Below are 15,535 nucleotides of genomic sequence, written 5' to 3'. Positions count from 1 at the left end.
TAGGTCTAACATACGAGGAACGGCTGAGGATCCTGGGATTGTATTCATTGGAGTTTAGAAGATTAAGGGGAGATCTATTAGAAACTTACAAGATAATACATGTCTTGGAAAGGGTGGACGCTAGGAAATTGTTTCCGTTAGGCGAGGAGACTAGGACCCGTGGACACAGCCTTAGAATTAGAGGGGGTAAATTCAGAACAGAATTGCGGAGACATTTCTTCAGCCAGAGAGTGGTGGGCCTGTGGAATTCATTGCCGCGGAGTGCAGTAGAGGCCGGGACGCTAAGTGTCTTCAAGGCAGAGATTGATACATTCTTGATGTCACAAGGAATTAAGGGCTACGGGGAGAACGCGGGTAAGTGGAGTTGAAATGCCCATCAACCATGATTGAATGGTGGAATGGACTCGATGGGCTGAATGGCCTTACTTCCACTCCTATGTCTTATGGTCATATGGTCTTATGGTCCTAGCATGTAACAGACTGCTTGAAACAATATCTCTCTTAAAAGTCCCTTTTCAGTCAGTAACCTGCAACACAGAAATTCCTAACGAGGAGAAAGGAAGACACAGAAAGATCCGAAGACAAGAATCTACAGCTGCCTGGTTTTGAGATAAGAAGTGTTGTTTTTGTAAATTTTAATTGGGACTTTTATCGGACTAGTATTATAGAAGGGAAGGTCGAAGGTAGGTTAGAGGAAGGAGTTGTAAATAATGGTTAGTTAATTATTCTGTTATACTTTATGAAATAAAGTTGTTAATTTTTACTTTAAATAGTTCTTGGCCACTCGATGTTTACAGATTACTGCACAGGATAAATGTTTTTTGTGTTGCTGGTTTTAAATTAACCATGTCGTAACACCCGAGTTCAATCCCACTCTCGGGTGACTGCGTGGAGTTTCCGTGTTCTCCCTGTGTCTACATGGGTTTCCCCTCACAGTCTAAAGATGTGCAGGCTCGGTGGATTGGCCGTGGAAAATGCAGGGTTATAGGGATGGTGTGGGATGCTCTTCAGAGGGTCAGTGTTGACTTGATGGGTTGAATGGCCTTCTTCCACACTGTAGGAATTCTAAACAATCCCTTGTGTCAATTTTTTTTTCTAACCTCACCCATTATATTTTGTGTGATTATTAACCAGTTAAATCCTGTCAGTATTCTCTTACTGATCAATATAAATGGGCTGTCATTCTTTATAAACAGACAAACAAGGAACCGTGGAGTCACTCTGCCATTCCAGTCTGATCCCCTGTTCAATCAAATCATGGCTGGTCTGATTTTAACCTCAAACCTACATTCCATCTTATACCTGATAATTCAAAGCACACCACAGAAACAGGCCCTTTGGCCCACATAGCCTGTGCTGATGCATGACACCTTTGTAAACTAAAAACCTTTTGCCTCTGCGCTGTCCGTATCCCTCTATTCCTTGCCTATTCATGTATCAAAGTTGAAACTTTATTGCTGGAACAGCACAGCAGGTCAGGCAGCATCCAGGGAACAGGAGATTCGACGTTTCGGGCACAGGCCCTTCTTCAGGAATTCCTGACCTGCTGTGCTGTTCCAGCAATAAAGTTTCAACTTTGATCTCCAGCATCTGCAGACCTTACTTTTTCCCCCCCCCCCCAAACACACATACACACACCCATAAGTCTATGGTGTGAATCTGCATTTGCAGATACATTGTATTTTGTTCAAAATGCACAATCTGTAGACAGTCAGTCCATGGGACATTTTATAAATTCCTACTTTGGAAATAGAACCAACCTGACTCTAGTTGGAATACAGACAGCCCCTAACCTCACACCTTTAATGCATTTTATAAAACCTTAAGTTATCTCAGGAATGTGACTTGAAAGAAGTTCTGGGATATACATATTAATGAACCTGTAGTCTGTTCCAAGTGATTAAGACTTAACAGCAATCTAGGTTTGTTCAATACGTTGCATCATTGTATGACACCTGGATCTTTTAGTATAAATTATGGTCCTGCCCCAATAGCTGCCTGATGTAGGAGTAGCGCTCCCATAGTTTGTACCCCATAAGCCTGTTGGACGACAACCTGATGTTGCATGATTTCCAACACTGGGCAAGGTGTTTGCCTTTTGCAGTTCCCACAGCGGCCGGCCTCCTGCCTAGGTGGCAGCAGAGGGGGAGGAAGGCGCCACGCTGCCCGGGGTTTCTGATGAAATCGCGGGCGCCCGGCCCAGCGCCCTTTAGTCCGCCTCGGGAGATGGCGGAGTGTGGACGGTCGGTTGCGTGTTGCGGGATGGAGGGCGACAGCCGGCGGCAACAGCACCACCTTCACCTCCACCATCTCCTGCTGGTCGCAGCGCCTCACCGGACGGGCTGTTGCGGCTGGTCCACTTCTAATTTCAAGGTTTTGGCGCCGAAGTTCGTTGGCTCACAAAATGGCGGCTGCGCCCTGAGCCATTAGGGGAACGGTCGGGCGGCGAAAACTCGGTCGGTCGGTCGGTCGGTCGTGAATTTCTTTCTCCTCGCCCTTCCAGACTCTATTTTCTTGTTGCTGTCGTCGTGAATCTTTTCCTGTTTCTCATAAAAACAAAAAAAAAATGAATTGGGAGCCGCCGGGTCCAGCCCCCGCGGCCGCCTCCTGCAGTGAAGGCGGCCTTGGGGGACACCCTGGCGGGCCTGGCCTCTACCAGAGCCCGTGGATGAAGCTGATCTCCATGTTTTACAGGCCCAGCTTTGCCCGCTTCCACCGCCAGGAAGCGGATTCCCCCCTGAGCCGGGGCTCGGGCCTCCTGGGGCCGGTCCTGGACAAAATGCGGGGATTCGGCGGCGGTGGCGGGGAGAGGGAGTCGGTGTCCCCGCTGGGGGGTCTCTGGGCCGCCGCCTGGCACTGGGTAGGGGCCACCGAGCCTCTCCCTCTTGCTCCGCCGCAGGAGGAGAGGCTGGAGGTTATCGTGGAGGCGCCGCCACCGCTGAAGATCCCCGAGCCCCCAGCCCCGGGCTGCCCCGGCCTCTTCTCCAAAGTGATGGGGCGAATCTCTCCCCCGGAAACACCCAGCATCAGCAACCCCCTCCGCCCAGGCCTGCCTCACCCCCTGGAACTCGTCAATTTGGGACTGCCCCAGTGGAGCTCTGGCTATCCCGCAGCTTCTATGCAGCTGTTACTGGCCCCAGCAGAGCCCGGCTTCTACAGCATCCAGCAGATGGATAAACCCCTGGAATTCTCCTGCTACCACAGCGGGGTGGGCATCGCCACCCCATCCGACCAGGACTACGGCTATTCCAGCTTGGAAGAAGAGCACGCTGGCTCCCAGTGCCAAGACCTGAGGTATTCGGGCAAGGGGGTGCCTCCTGAACCTGCCCCCAGTGTAGACAGCTGCTCCAAAGGTAATGACCTGAAGGCTAACAGGGATACTTGCATGGATAATGGAAAGACAGTTCCGCTGCCACTTTCAGTTGACTCAACTATGCCCAACCTTCAGTATTTGGATATTGAGAATAGGAACATGTCCATGAGAGACAATGAGTGGGATAGCGATGAGAGTAGCAGTGAAGACCTGGACGATGATGCTGAGGAAGAGGATGACTGCTATCCCTTATCCAGACCTCAGTGTTCCAATAAAACAATAGCTTATATTTTAGGAAGCGACTCCATTAGTGATAGTGATGACAGTGAGGAAGATGAGGACAGCGACTCAGATGATGATGGATTTGACAGCAATGGTAGCAGCTCTGAACTCTCAGATACAGATGAAGAGCTGTTGAACTTTTTAGCTGGTACCTCTGATCCTTACAACCTTATGAATTTTCAAGCCTGCATTAAAACACGGCACAAAGTGGGCACTAGAACTGTATTCCAATCTAGTTGCCCTCAGCAATCTGAACTGTGTACCATTGAGCTAGAAGATGATTCAGACAGAGTGGACAGTGGGTTTACTGATGAAATACAGAGTGAAGTACAGAAAACATTTACCCAGATGGCTTGTGAAAAAAAATGCTCCAAAAAGGTAACTAAATTTTGATATCTATGTGTCAGACAATGAAGTCATTTGAGAATTGAAAATATTATGGGGACTAACAGATTTTGGGTAATAGCAGCCAATTCTATATATGTTTCCTGGAATTTTTGTATTGACTAGACTGAATCTGTAACACATTAGTCTGAAAGTAGCAGATAAACTGGCTTCAAGATAACGGATGCTATAATGCTTAATGTGCATGGTTGACTTATCATTTATGGAAAATTCAGAGTAATATGCTTCAAGTTGTTAGTATATTCTTCAGAAATGCCTTGTGAAAATATTTTGCACAGAATTGCTGCATGTGGTAATGTGCATCTTAATTAAAATATGAAAGGAAGACACTCCAATCTATACCCAGGGTTTGGTGAGCAAGTTAAACACGTATCAATTAGTTGAGTCACAAGCTTGACATTGGGTTTGGAGTCAGATGTACAGCACGGAAACAGACCCTTTTCTCTAACTCGTCCATGTTGACCACATATCCTAAATTAATCTAGTCCCATATGCCAACACTTGGGCCGTATCCTGCTAAATCCTTTCTATTCATCTACCCACCCAGGTGCCTTTTAAATCCTGTAACTGTACCGTCCTCCTCCACTTTCTCTGGCAGCTCATTCCATACATGCACCACCCTTTGCATGAAAAGGTTGCCCATTAGATCCCTTTTAAATCTTTCCCCTCTCACTGTAAACCTATGCCCTCTGGTTTTGCACTCCCCCACTCCAAGGAAAAGGGCCTTGTCTACTTACCCTATTTATGCCCATTTATAAATGCAATCCCTATAGTGTGGAAACAGGCCATTAGGACCAACAAGTCCACACTGACTCTCTAAAGAGTAGCTAGCCAGCCCAGATCTATTCCCCTACCTAATTACTTTATATTTATCCCTGACTAATGCACCTAACCTACACATCCCTGAACACTGGGCAATTTAGCATGGCTAGTTCACTTAACGTGCACATCTTTGGATTGTGAGAGGAAACCAGAGTACCCAGTGGACACAGGAAGAATGTGCAAACTACACACAGACAGTCGCCTGAGGTGGGAATTGAATCCGGGTCCCTGGCACCATGAGGCTTCAGTGCTAACCACTGAGCCACCGTGTTGTCAAATGTCTCTAAGGTCACCCCTCTGGAAAACAGCCCAAGCCTCTCCCTGTAACTCAAATCCTCCAATCCTGGCAGCATCCTTGTAAATGTTTTCTGAACCCTTTCAGATGTTAGGTGAAAGACGACAGTTGGCAACTACATCACTGGTGAGAGCAAAACATCTACCAGGGTTATTGCTGGTAAACACAGAAGCAGTTGGGTTATGACCTTGGTTTTGTATATAATGTTAGTCTGCTTTTGAACAGTTCACGATACCATGCCATCTGCCCGGTTGGCCCACTTCTCTGTGAGTGCTAGGTGGACCTAAAATGTCTTTTGCAGAGATAGTAATTCTGTTAAAACATTGAAGAAAGTGATTGTGCGACGTATCTTGAGGCTGCCTTTTCTTTTTTGCATACCCTTCTTAGTAGTTGTTTGGTCTTTTAAAAGTAATTTGTGTCAGGTATTAGGCAGCACAATGGCTCAATTATTAGCACTGCTGCCACAGTGCCAGGGACCTGGGACTAACTGAATTGTTCTTTGAAAGCTAGTGTGGACCTGATGGGCTAAATGGCTGCCTTATCTGGTGTGTCATTCTGGATTTCCCAACTTTGGGATCACTGGTTTGCAGCGGGAGCTGTGTAGAATTCACCATTGTTTGCTTAGCAACATCCTGTAGATAGCAAATTCTATCACCACTGGTGGTGTTCAGGGTAGCTTCAGGATATTGATCAAGCTGGCTTTTTGTCCTGGATTATGTCTCACTACTTGGGTACCATTACAGCCACTCTCCAAGAGAAGTGAATTTGTTCCGGAGAGTTGAAGTGAGCTATGTACAACAGAATATCCATTTTAGGGGGTGCTCAAATACTTGTGATGTGGGAGATTCTGTGATGGGAATGCCATCAAATATCACAGACATTCAGTCTTTGGGCTGGTAGTTGCACAGATTGAACTTATCTTTTATGGTATCACTGGAGAGTGAGAGAGAGTAAAACACAATTTGCTTTTTTTGCCCTTCATAAGATGAGAGAGACAGCTACATAGTACTTGAACAACTACAAAATAATAAAGTAGATAAGCACTTTGCCTGCTATGCTGGATTACTAAGTACTTTTCTCTAAATCCTGGTAATTGTCTTGAATTTAGTCAGTCACCCATTTTTTTGACTTACTCTCAGAATGTTGGCATTTAATTATTCTGGTTGTAATTCACCTGAATCTGGTTGGGACATCTGGTAGGCATGGGCGGGTTGGACAGAAGGGTCTGTTTCCATGGAGTACATCTCTATGACTCTATAAGGACACTGCTATGTGTTAACTTATGCAATCTGACTCGTGTTCAGCAGTCACTTGCAGAACTATTTCATCAATATCATGAATCAGATGTTAAGCGTGTACATGGAGTGAGTAAGTGCTTATTGAACTGGGGTGGAATCTTGGTGTGATGACAGAGGACTTGTGCATTGATGTTCAGACATGAACTTTGCTGTTGGAAGTAGTCTGTTTGGGGCTTTTATCCAGTTTGGTGTTTTCTGGTTGGAATTAGTCATGAGCAAAAGACTCATTCATTATTTTGTAAATTTCAAAAAATGTTGACAAGAATGAGCATATCTAGGTTATAAAGTAGTAAATTCAGCCACTTGCCCAGCAAAATGCTTTTAATTTCAAATTCGGTCATTGCCCTCAAACTTTAGATAGGTTTACTTAATAATTCAGTAATTACATGTATAAGCATTGCCCCTGGCCTCCAGGTTTCAGTGCTTGAACTTCTTGACCAATTTAGGTTTGATTTTTCTGGTTCATGTCACTTACATAGTTACATAGGCAGAATTAAGTTGGTTTTAACGTGGCTGTCACTATTTCTGTACATAAGATTTATTTCAATGCGCCCACTTCATACCACGTTTTTAGTTTAATAGGTTTATTTTGTTCAGATTCTGAAATATCTCTTTGTATGCTCATTTTTCAGTATTTAGGTGTAAGTTTAGTTACCATTGCTTTGTCTGATGTTGGAAAATGTTGCTGGAAGGTGTTGTAGACATCAGTCATTGTAAGGTGTTGGTGCACCTTTTTAATTTGGAGGTTTAAACAGTGCATTGTCTCCAGGCGTAAGTGTCTGTATGTCCTTGCGATAACAATATTTTTTAAGAGGGAAATAACGTGGACTCAAGTTTCACAGTTATTGCAAAAATAAAGTTGGATTTTGTCTTTAGTTCCTCTAGCTCCCACCCCAAACAAATCAAGAGAAAATGGAAGCAATTGATCCCATTTGAGAATTTGATTCACATTGTTTCCAAATATAATGTATTTGTGAAATTTCTTATGATAGGATGACTTATTCTATGATCACGAGAGAACTCAGTATCACTAAGTAATTTCCTCTCATATAGTGACCTGTGAAACTACAATGAATATCTGGAAATCAGTTGAATAGCGACTACATAATGAAACTGAAAAAACAGCAATGATTCCGGGAAAGGGGCTCGTTTCTTGGTTAGCTCGTTTTAATGATTCTCTTGCTAATTTGGAAACTCTTCGTAACTGGTTGTGATTCTTCCTGCACGCCATATTTTAAGAGATGTTAAGATTATAGGCAGTGTATTTCAAATATTCTTGATTTATTTTTGTCATGATTACAGAATGCAGGACAAAAGTAGACCAACTGCACTGAAAAGTGCCTGGCTCTTGTATTCTCAAGGGTGGGGTGCCTTCATTTTCTAACTATTCCCTGCAGCAGTGATGGTTACTCATAGGAATGCAATGAAGTATGACTAACCAGGAGATTTCAGTCTAGCTTGAAAGTAAGATCTCCTCAAATGCATGTTTTGGCACTAACCATGCAATTTTCAAAACCCAAATTGTGTATCCTGACTTAATTAGATGGCAAGATTTTCCTTCTATTGGTCCTGACTGGTCCTTTAAATGAAATTGAAAAAACAGTTTGCCCAGACCCCAAACCCTGTGGCTCCGTTTGTTGCATTTGTATTCAGTTGGACAAAAATAATGCGTTCTAATGATTGGTTTGTTCATTTCACAAAATAACACCCTTCCAAAAAATGCTTAAACATAAGTTTTGATGCTGTGTATCTACAAGTTTTTGGATTTATTTTCTCTTGCATGACTTCCCATAATACTGATAGCCCTGGGTGAGCACATTGATGGCTTATGTTTTCCATGATACTATTCAGTTGATTGTGGCTTGCATTGGATATTGCAGCATGTTGCAGTGTGGAAGAATAGAGGGATCTGGGTGTGCCAAGTACATAGATCCCTCAAAGTTGCCACCCAAGTGGATAGGGTTGTGAAGAAGGCATATTGTGTTTTGGCTTTCATTAACAGGGATATGAGGTTTTGCTGCAGCTCTACAAGTCCCTGGTGAGACCACACTTGGAATATTGTGTACGCTTCTGGTCGCCCTACTATAGGAAAGATACAGAGGCTTTGGAGAGGGTGCAAAGAAGGTTTACCAGGATGCTGTCTGGACTGGAGGGCTTGCCTTATGAAGCAAGATTGAATAAGCTCAGACTTTTCTCTCTGGAGAGAAGGAGGAAGAGAGGAGACCTGATCGAGGTGTACAAAATAATGAGAGGAATAGATAGTCAATAGCCAGAGACTTTTCCCCAGGGCAGGATGGATTGGTACGAGAAGTCATTGTTTGAAGATATTAGGAGAAAGGTATAAAAGAGACATCAGAGGTAGGTTCTTTACGCAGAGAATAGTGAATGCATGGAATGCGTTGCCAGTTGTGGTGGAGGAAGCAGAGTCATTGGGGACATTTAAGTGACTGCTGGACATGCACAAGGATAGCAGTGAGTTAAGGGGTGCGTAGGTTAAGTTACTATATTTTACATTAGGATTAAATCTCGGCACAACATTGTGGGCCAAAGGGTCTGGTCTGTTCTGTGTTGTACTTTTTTATGTTCTATGTTACTCGTCAGCTTGGTTAACACTGTTCTTAAAGCTGCGAACCTCCCAAACATAACAATTTAAGTGTCTAAAATTAGACAGTCTAGGTTGATTAGAGATTGAAGGCACTGCTGACTGCATGTTTGAAGGGCGATGTTGACTTCTGGCTACGCCAGAATTGTGATTTTTCTTTTCAAATACTTCCCAGTTTTAAGAAGAGTATATTCCTGAAGAAGGGCCTGTGCCCGAAACGTCGAATCTCCTGTTCCCTGGATGCTGCCTGACCTGCTGTGCTGTTCCAGCAATAAAGTTTCAACTTTGATCTCCAGCATCTGCAGACCTCACTTTCTCCTCCTATATTATAACTGTACCTACACTTCGTATTCTTTATTTTGTTTTGCTATGTGCTGAGATGCTGGAGAGTTCAGGTACTTGCTGTAAAGGAGCGAGTCTTCATGGCCAGACAGTTAATAGAGGGTAAAAAAACACAACTCTATTTCCTTGAAGTATTCTTCTAATTGTATACAAAGTTGGCATCATTATATTTGATATGTGACCACAACAAGATGCCATTTGTTAAAATAGTGTGACTTATTTAGGAGAATGTGAGTATATAGAATTTGCAGTAATGCATTTGATTACTATGCAGTGAGTAATTTGGGAGAGTGTAAGGAACCGTTCATCCATCTTTTGCTTGCTCTCTAGCTTCTGTTGCCAGCAAAATGTTTTGAGTTGTTCCCCACTTTGTATGACAGTTTAGACATTGTCAGCGCATATTGGAATCTAGTTCAGTGGATCGGAGCAGCCTATTCACTAGTTTATCTGAGCAATTTTCTAAGACTGTATGCAATTGTCTGTCTCGGTGAAGCTTTCTCTTAGCTTGAGGAAGGGTGGTTTAATAGAAAGCAGAAAACAATTTCCTCCCTACCCCAGTTCGTAAGAAATAATAGTATCATGCTGCTCCAGTAAACTGATATCAACTGGCTGTGCGTAGACCAAGGACTTTGTAGAAGCTGTCTTTTTTATTCACACACTTTCCTTAACGACCTGTTTAGAGATGTTATTATACACCTCTAGGACAGGTGGGACTTGAAACCAGGCCTCCCGGTCTAGGGAGTAGGAGCACTACCACTTATTTCCAGTATTTTGTTTTTGTTTTGAATTCGAACTTCACCATTTCTCATGGTGGGATTCAAACCCAGGTCCCCAGAACGTTACCTGGATCTCTGGATTAATAGTCTAGTGGTAATACCACTAAGCCAATGCCTCCATGCTACTGTCTGGAGTATGCCACATTTAAGCACACCAAAGGTAGCAATTCCTCTTTTGGCTCACGTTTTAGAACATCAATGTTGCTTCACTCGCTGCCACTGCATTGTTGTGACAGCTTCTTTTGTTGTCAGTTAGGGTTCTCATTCATGTTTGAGCCTTATTTTTCACAATCTTATTTTTCTTGGCTTGTTTTTTTCCACTGTGAAGCACTTTGCATCGCTGCATTGAGTTTCATTGTCTTGCGGGTCTTTCCAAGTGTTTTCAGATTTTTGCTTTGGAGTCTATGCCTTCATTGGCTGTACTTCTAAATAATTAGCAAATTCAATGAAAATGCTTAAAATTCAAAAGATCTCTTCAGATTTGGTCACTATGCATTGAATGTTTACCATTTTCCATATCTAGGTTTTTGCATTCTGCATGTAAAACTTCATCCGTCATTGATCACCTGCTTAACGTAAGTTTTATCTAACCTGCTGGATTGAACTACCCTTCCTTATTTTCATATTTGTATGACTGTTGATTTGCATTTCATTCCATTAGTTTTGTTTAGTTTGGTGACATTGTTGCATGTACCATATATCTGCACGTCCACTGAGTGAAGGCAAACATGACAGGCACTCAGCATTGTGGTGTTATTTTCACAGACCATCACGAAACGTGCACTGCGTTACCTGTGATTGGTGCTGGCATGATTTCTGTATTTGATGAGCAAGAATGAAGAGATTAATAGTCAGATGTATGCAACCACAATGCTTTATACTTTTACCACCTCTTAATGTTTAGAAATCTATTGATTTGTAGGGTATCTGCTGTCTACAATCAGTACTGACCTAAGTTAAATGTGCAACTGTTAACAAGATTTCATCTGAGATACAAGCCACATTTTTGTGTTCCCCTTGTGTATTATACTGTTATGTTAAAGCCTGATAAAGCAAAGTAGAATTAAATCCAATTAATAACGTTTTATCAACTAACTGTAGTACCGAAGCAAGTAATTTCATTTGTTATAATCAATACTGAAAGCACTATTTTACTTGCTCTTTATAATATCATGGAGCTTTTTCTTGAACTGACTCGTGTAAAGGGAGGAAAATTTATAGCAAATAAGATGTTGTGTAAAGATAAGAATTTCATAAGCAGCAGGGCACTGACATTTCTGAAATACTGTTCAAGTAACATTCTGTTCAATGTTGGCCACGTCACGAGTGAGAGATTGCAATTAAACATTCCTAACAAGTTGACAGATCCCAATACAGGACTGTCTTTATTCTTGCTTTCACCTTTTAAATTAGAGATTATTCAAGACTCTTCATCCTTGACAATTGGAATCCAGTTTCCAAAACTTGTTTTATTTTAACCATCTCTTCCTCAATGCAAAAAATTTATTGAACTTTAACCAGTTTAAATCCTTTTTTTGTTTGGTTACTTGATGCTTTGAAGTCCTCTAGGTCGTCACTTTTCAGGTACTCTGGTAGAGAGAGGTGCATTCTTAATCTGTGTTCAAGTTGCATTCTGTTTTAATGAATTGATTTGTTGCGATGGGTACTGTTCTTGATGTGAGTTGATGTACTATAGAAGATGGTTATGTTGAAGATAATTCCTAATGTTTCTTCTAGAGCCAGTATTTTGATATTCAACGTTTTATGATTGTTAAAATCACCCTTTTCTTTCCTTGAATTTAGGTTGCCTTTGATGAGCACGTCACTGTCCATTATGTCAGTAGTGAAGAAATCCGTAAAGGACCCTGGGAAGAGTATGCCCGGGATCGCTGCAGATTCCAGAAGCGAATTCAAGAAACAGAAGAGTGTATTGGCTATTGTTTCACCCTTAAACACCGGCGGACTGTGCTGAAAAATTTGCAGCTGAGCAGCTAATGATCACTCAGAGCAAGAGGCTTTGAAAATATTCATCTTTTTAGTAGTTTATTTGCAAATTAACCCTCATTTTTGTTGAACCTTTGTGCACACTCACATTATTGCCTACTGTTAAATGGTTGGAAATTTGTTATGCAGCTACTGCGCAGCCAGTTTGCAACACGAAGGAACATGTGAAAAAATAATCACTATTTGTTGTTACAATGACACATCCAGGGAATTAAAATAGTGCAAAACCTGCTCGCTGGGTTGACATATCTGCAAGTGTCATTTGATCTGATGATCACAAAATTTTGCTTTTGTTGTGACCTATATGGGGTCTATTGGTTAGCGCTTTGATCTTTAAGTTTAGCATTTAAAAATGTTGGGAGAATGGGGAGCTTTAGCTTCTTTGGTGAAGAAGATATTTGTGCTTTGAAGCTCAGTTTCTTGGTTAGATTTTCTTAACACAGGAGTCTGTCCCTGTTCAATGCCTTTTTAATCCATTACAGTAGGATTTTTGCATATTTGATAACAGAAATTTCCACTTTCCAAAGTTAGATGTAAACAGAACAGGTGGTGGCCATTTGGCCTGTTATGCCTGTATTAGCTCTTTGTAAGAACGATCCAATTAGTCCCACTTCTCTGCTCTTTGAAAGCTTTTCCCTGTTGACAAATTCCTTTCAATTCTGCTTCAGCCTACCAGGCAGTTCATTCCAAATAGGACTTTTGAGATTAAAAATGAGAGTGACCAATTTTTAAACTTAGATTTGATGTTTTAGTGAAGCCTGGTCCTTAATGGTGTATAAAGGCAATGTTCGTTCTAGCCAAACCAGCAGTGGGTTTCAGGAGATATATGGTTTGTGGACTGAGCCGGACCTTTCACTTGACCTCCAGAAACTGCTCACCAGCTGAACTATTTCTCAGCATGGGATTGGCAAACAATAATGTTAAACTTGGTTCAAAATTTATAACAATCATTAAAAAGAAAGATTGACTTTCCACAGTTTGTCTTCCTAATCTAGTTGGCCTGGTGATCATATTGGAAGATGCCATGAAATTAACGTTGTATCTGATTGCCATTCTGCACACTTTATTGTACATGTAGATCATAACATTTTACCTTCTTGGAATTGACATCTTTTGCAGTAAATTTGTTTTGAAAGTTTGGTGCAAGTCACAGCAAGAATTCATCAAGAATCATTTCTAAACCTATGAGATTGGATTTATATTGTCAGTTTTTCTGTTTTGATTTTTAATTAAGCTCTTGATTATCTGAGAAAAGTTCAGTTGAATTTGTGTTTTTTGAGGTGGTGCATAGCTATGTCACTCAAAGTTGTTCAATTTTCTTGGAAATAGGGTTGAATATATAATTGGCAGAAGGTTGTGGTAGGGTTATCGATAGGATTTCTCTTTCCATTTGGCTGTTTTGGTCTTTAGAGATTGCTCAGGCATCAGACTTCAGTGGTTTGACTTGAGATTAGTATTCTTGCTTAGGTACAAAGCTTTAAGAATTATTATCTTATTTCAAAAGCTTTTGATACTAATCTAGTTTGAAATATTATTGCGCTTTAGCCTCTGCATTGGGCTTTGGGCAACTTGATGCAATCCCCAAATTGGAAGGTAAACCAGTTGCTGATCAACAGTCCTTGATTCCAGGTTGTTGAATATGGTGTTTAATATTTCTTTGTGAGCTATCTTTTTCAGCAGTTAATTGTTTGAAATTTCTGAGGTTCATCTTTGAGCTCCTGTCTAAGTGTCGTGGGCAAATTTGTACAAAGGAGCACTAGGTTCTCCTAAATATGATATTGGATTACCTATTAATAATGCTGAATTTTAATCTAGTTATATCTGATGAACTAGGTGACACTTGCAGGTTGAATTTAGCTAATTAAACTTTAAAAGAATTTTGGAAGAACCATGCCTAGTTTTGTCTCAAATGCCGATGGTCTTGCCAGTACAATGCTACCCTGTAACAGTGCATCTCTTATGAGAAAACATGCTTCTCACCTTGGGTAGCAGCTATCATGTAAGTGCTCCAAATCAACCACAGAGTTGGGAGATTGACAAAAGCTGACCCTGATCTTTGCATGTAATGTGTACAGTGGTAATTTATCACTGGAGTTGTTCTGGTGCATTCCCCCTTTGGGGGGGTGTCACGGGAAGAAAAGGGTGGAAGTAAATACCTGTAGTAAATCATAACAGAAATGGGAATTACAAGTCAGATTATTGCAAACATTATTTGGTTTGAAATCCATTTTAGTCTTGTTTTCCCAACACACACTTCAATTCAATCTTGAGTTTCCACTTTGTGTGCAGTAAATGATTATATGACTTTGAGGCTAGTTGTCCAACTGTTGGAATTAATTTTGGACCATTTTCCTTCTATAGATGTTTTTATTTATCAAGGAACTAATTGTATTTTTGTATAATTTTGCAGGTTTGTAAACAGTGTAAAGAAAATTATATTAATTTACATCAGATTTACTAATTAGGATCGATGTTTTAAAGTTTGTAATTTGTAATCCCCCATGAAATGTTTGTTATGCAAGTCATTGTAAATTGAGACATGTGCCTGAAGCACTGAATAACCTAATAGTGCTGATCTCTCAAATAAAATATTAGTGTGCAGCATCTCCATTCATTATTTCATTTTGTGACTGTGGTGGGCTGTATTACTGCAGATTCTATAATTTCACTGTAGAGATTAGTGAAATTCAGCTTGGAAAAGTAAGCTTCAAGGCAAGGGCGTAATTGATATGTGGAGCTTGTTCAAGGAGCAACTATTGAGTGTCCTAGATAAGTATGTACCTGTCAGGCAGGGAGGAAAGGGTCGTGTGAGGGAGCCGTGGTTTAATAACAAATTGGAATCCCTTGTTAAATGGAAGAGGGCGGCCTATGTAAAGATGAGGCGTGAAGGTTCAATTGGGGCGATTGAGAGTTATAAGGTAGCCAGGAAGGACCTGAAGAGAGAGCTAAGAGCAGCAAGGAGGGGACATGAAAGGACCTTAGTTGGTAGGATTAGGGAAAACCCTAAGGCTTTCTATAGGTATGTCAGGAATAAAAGAATGACTAGGGTAGGAATAGGTCCAGTCAAGGATAGTAGTGGGAAGTTGCGTGTGGAGGCTGAAGAGATTGGGGAGACACTGAATAGAACATAGAACATAGAAGAATACAGCGCAGTACAGGCCCTTGGGCCCTCGATGTTGCGCCGATCCAAGCCCACCTAAACTACACTAACCCACTATCCTCCATATACCTATCCAATGCCCTCTTAAATGCCCATAAAGAGGGAGAGCCCACCACTGTTACTGGCAGGGCATTCCATGAACTAACGACTCGCTGAGTGAAGAACCTACCCCGAACATCAGTCCTATATCTACCCCCCCTTAATTTAAAGCTATGCACCCTTGTAATACCCGACTC

At 41.6% G+C, this 15,535-nt stretch overlaps 1 protein-coding gene across 2 annotated transcripts; it reads left to right on the top strand.

Annotated features, from left to right (window-relative positions):
- The first annotated feature begins 2,200 nt into the window (after window positions 1–2,200).
- On the top strand, window positions 2,201–14,743 carry LOC122563069 (protein phosphatase 1 regulatory subunit 15B-like). 2 transcript variants are annotated; one of them, XM_043716442.1, is made up of 3 exons: window positions 2,201–3,973; window positions 10,659–10,710; window positions 11,939–12,017. In XM_043716442.1, the coding sequence occupies exons 1-2, from the start codon at window positions 2,567–2,569 to the stop codon at window positions 10,677–10,679; spliced, it is 1,428 nt and encodes a 475-aa protein (XP_043572377.1). In that variant the 5' UTR covers window positions 2,201–2,566; the 3' UTR covers window positions 10,680–10,710; window positions 11,939–12,017. The 2 variants fall into 2 exon arrangements, with proteins under 2 accessions (XP_043572377.1, XP_043572376.1); XM_043716441.1 differs by lacking the exon at window positions 10,659–10,710 and having other exon boundaries at window positions 11,939–14,743.
- The last annotated feature ends 792 nt before the right edge of the window (window positions 14,744–15,535 follow it).

The sequence above is a fragment of the Chiloscyllium plagiosum genome, chromosome 26, assembly GCF_004010195.1.
Source record: "Chiloscyllium plagiosum isolate BGI_BamShark_2017 chromosome 26, ASM401019v2, whole genome shotgun sequence".
Taxonomy (NCBI): domain Eukaryota; kingdom Metazoa; phylum Chordata; class Chondrichthyes; order Orectolobiformes; family Hemiscylliidae; genus Chiloscyllium; species Chiloscyllium plagiosum.
This window is presented reverse-complemented; position numbering and strand designations above follow the sequence as displayed.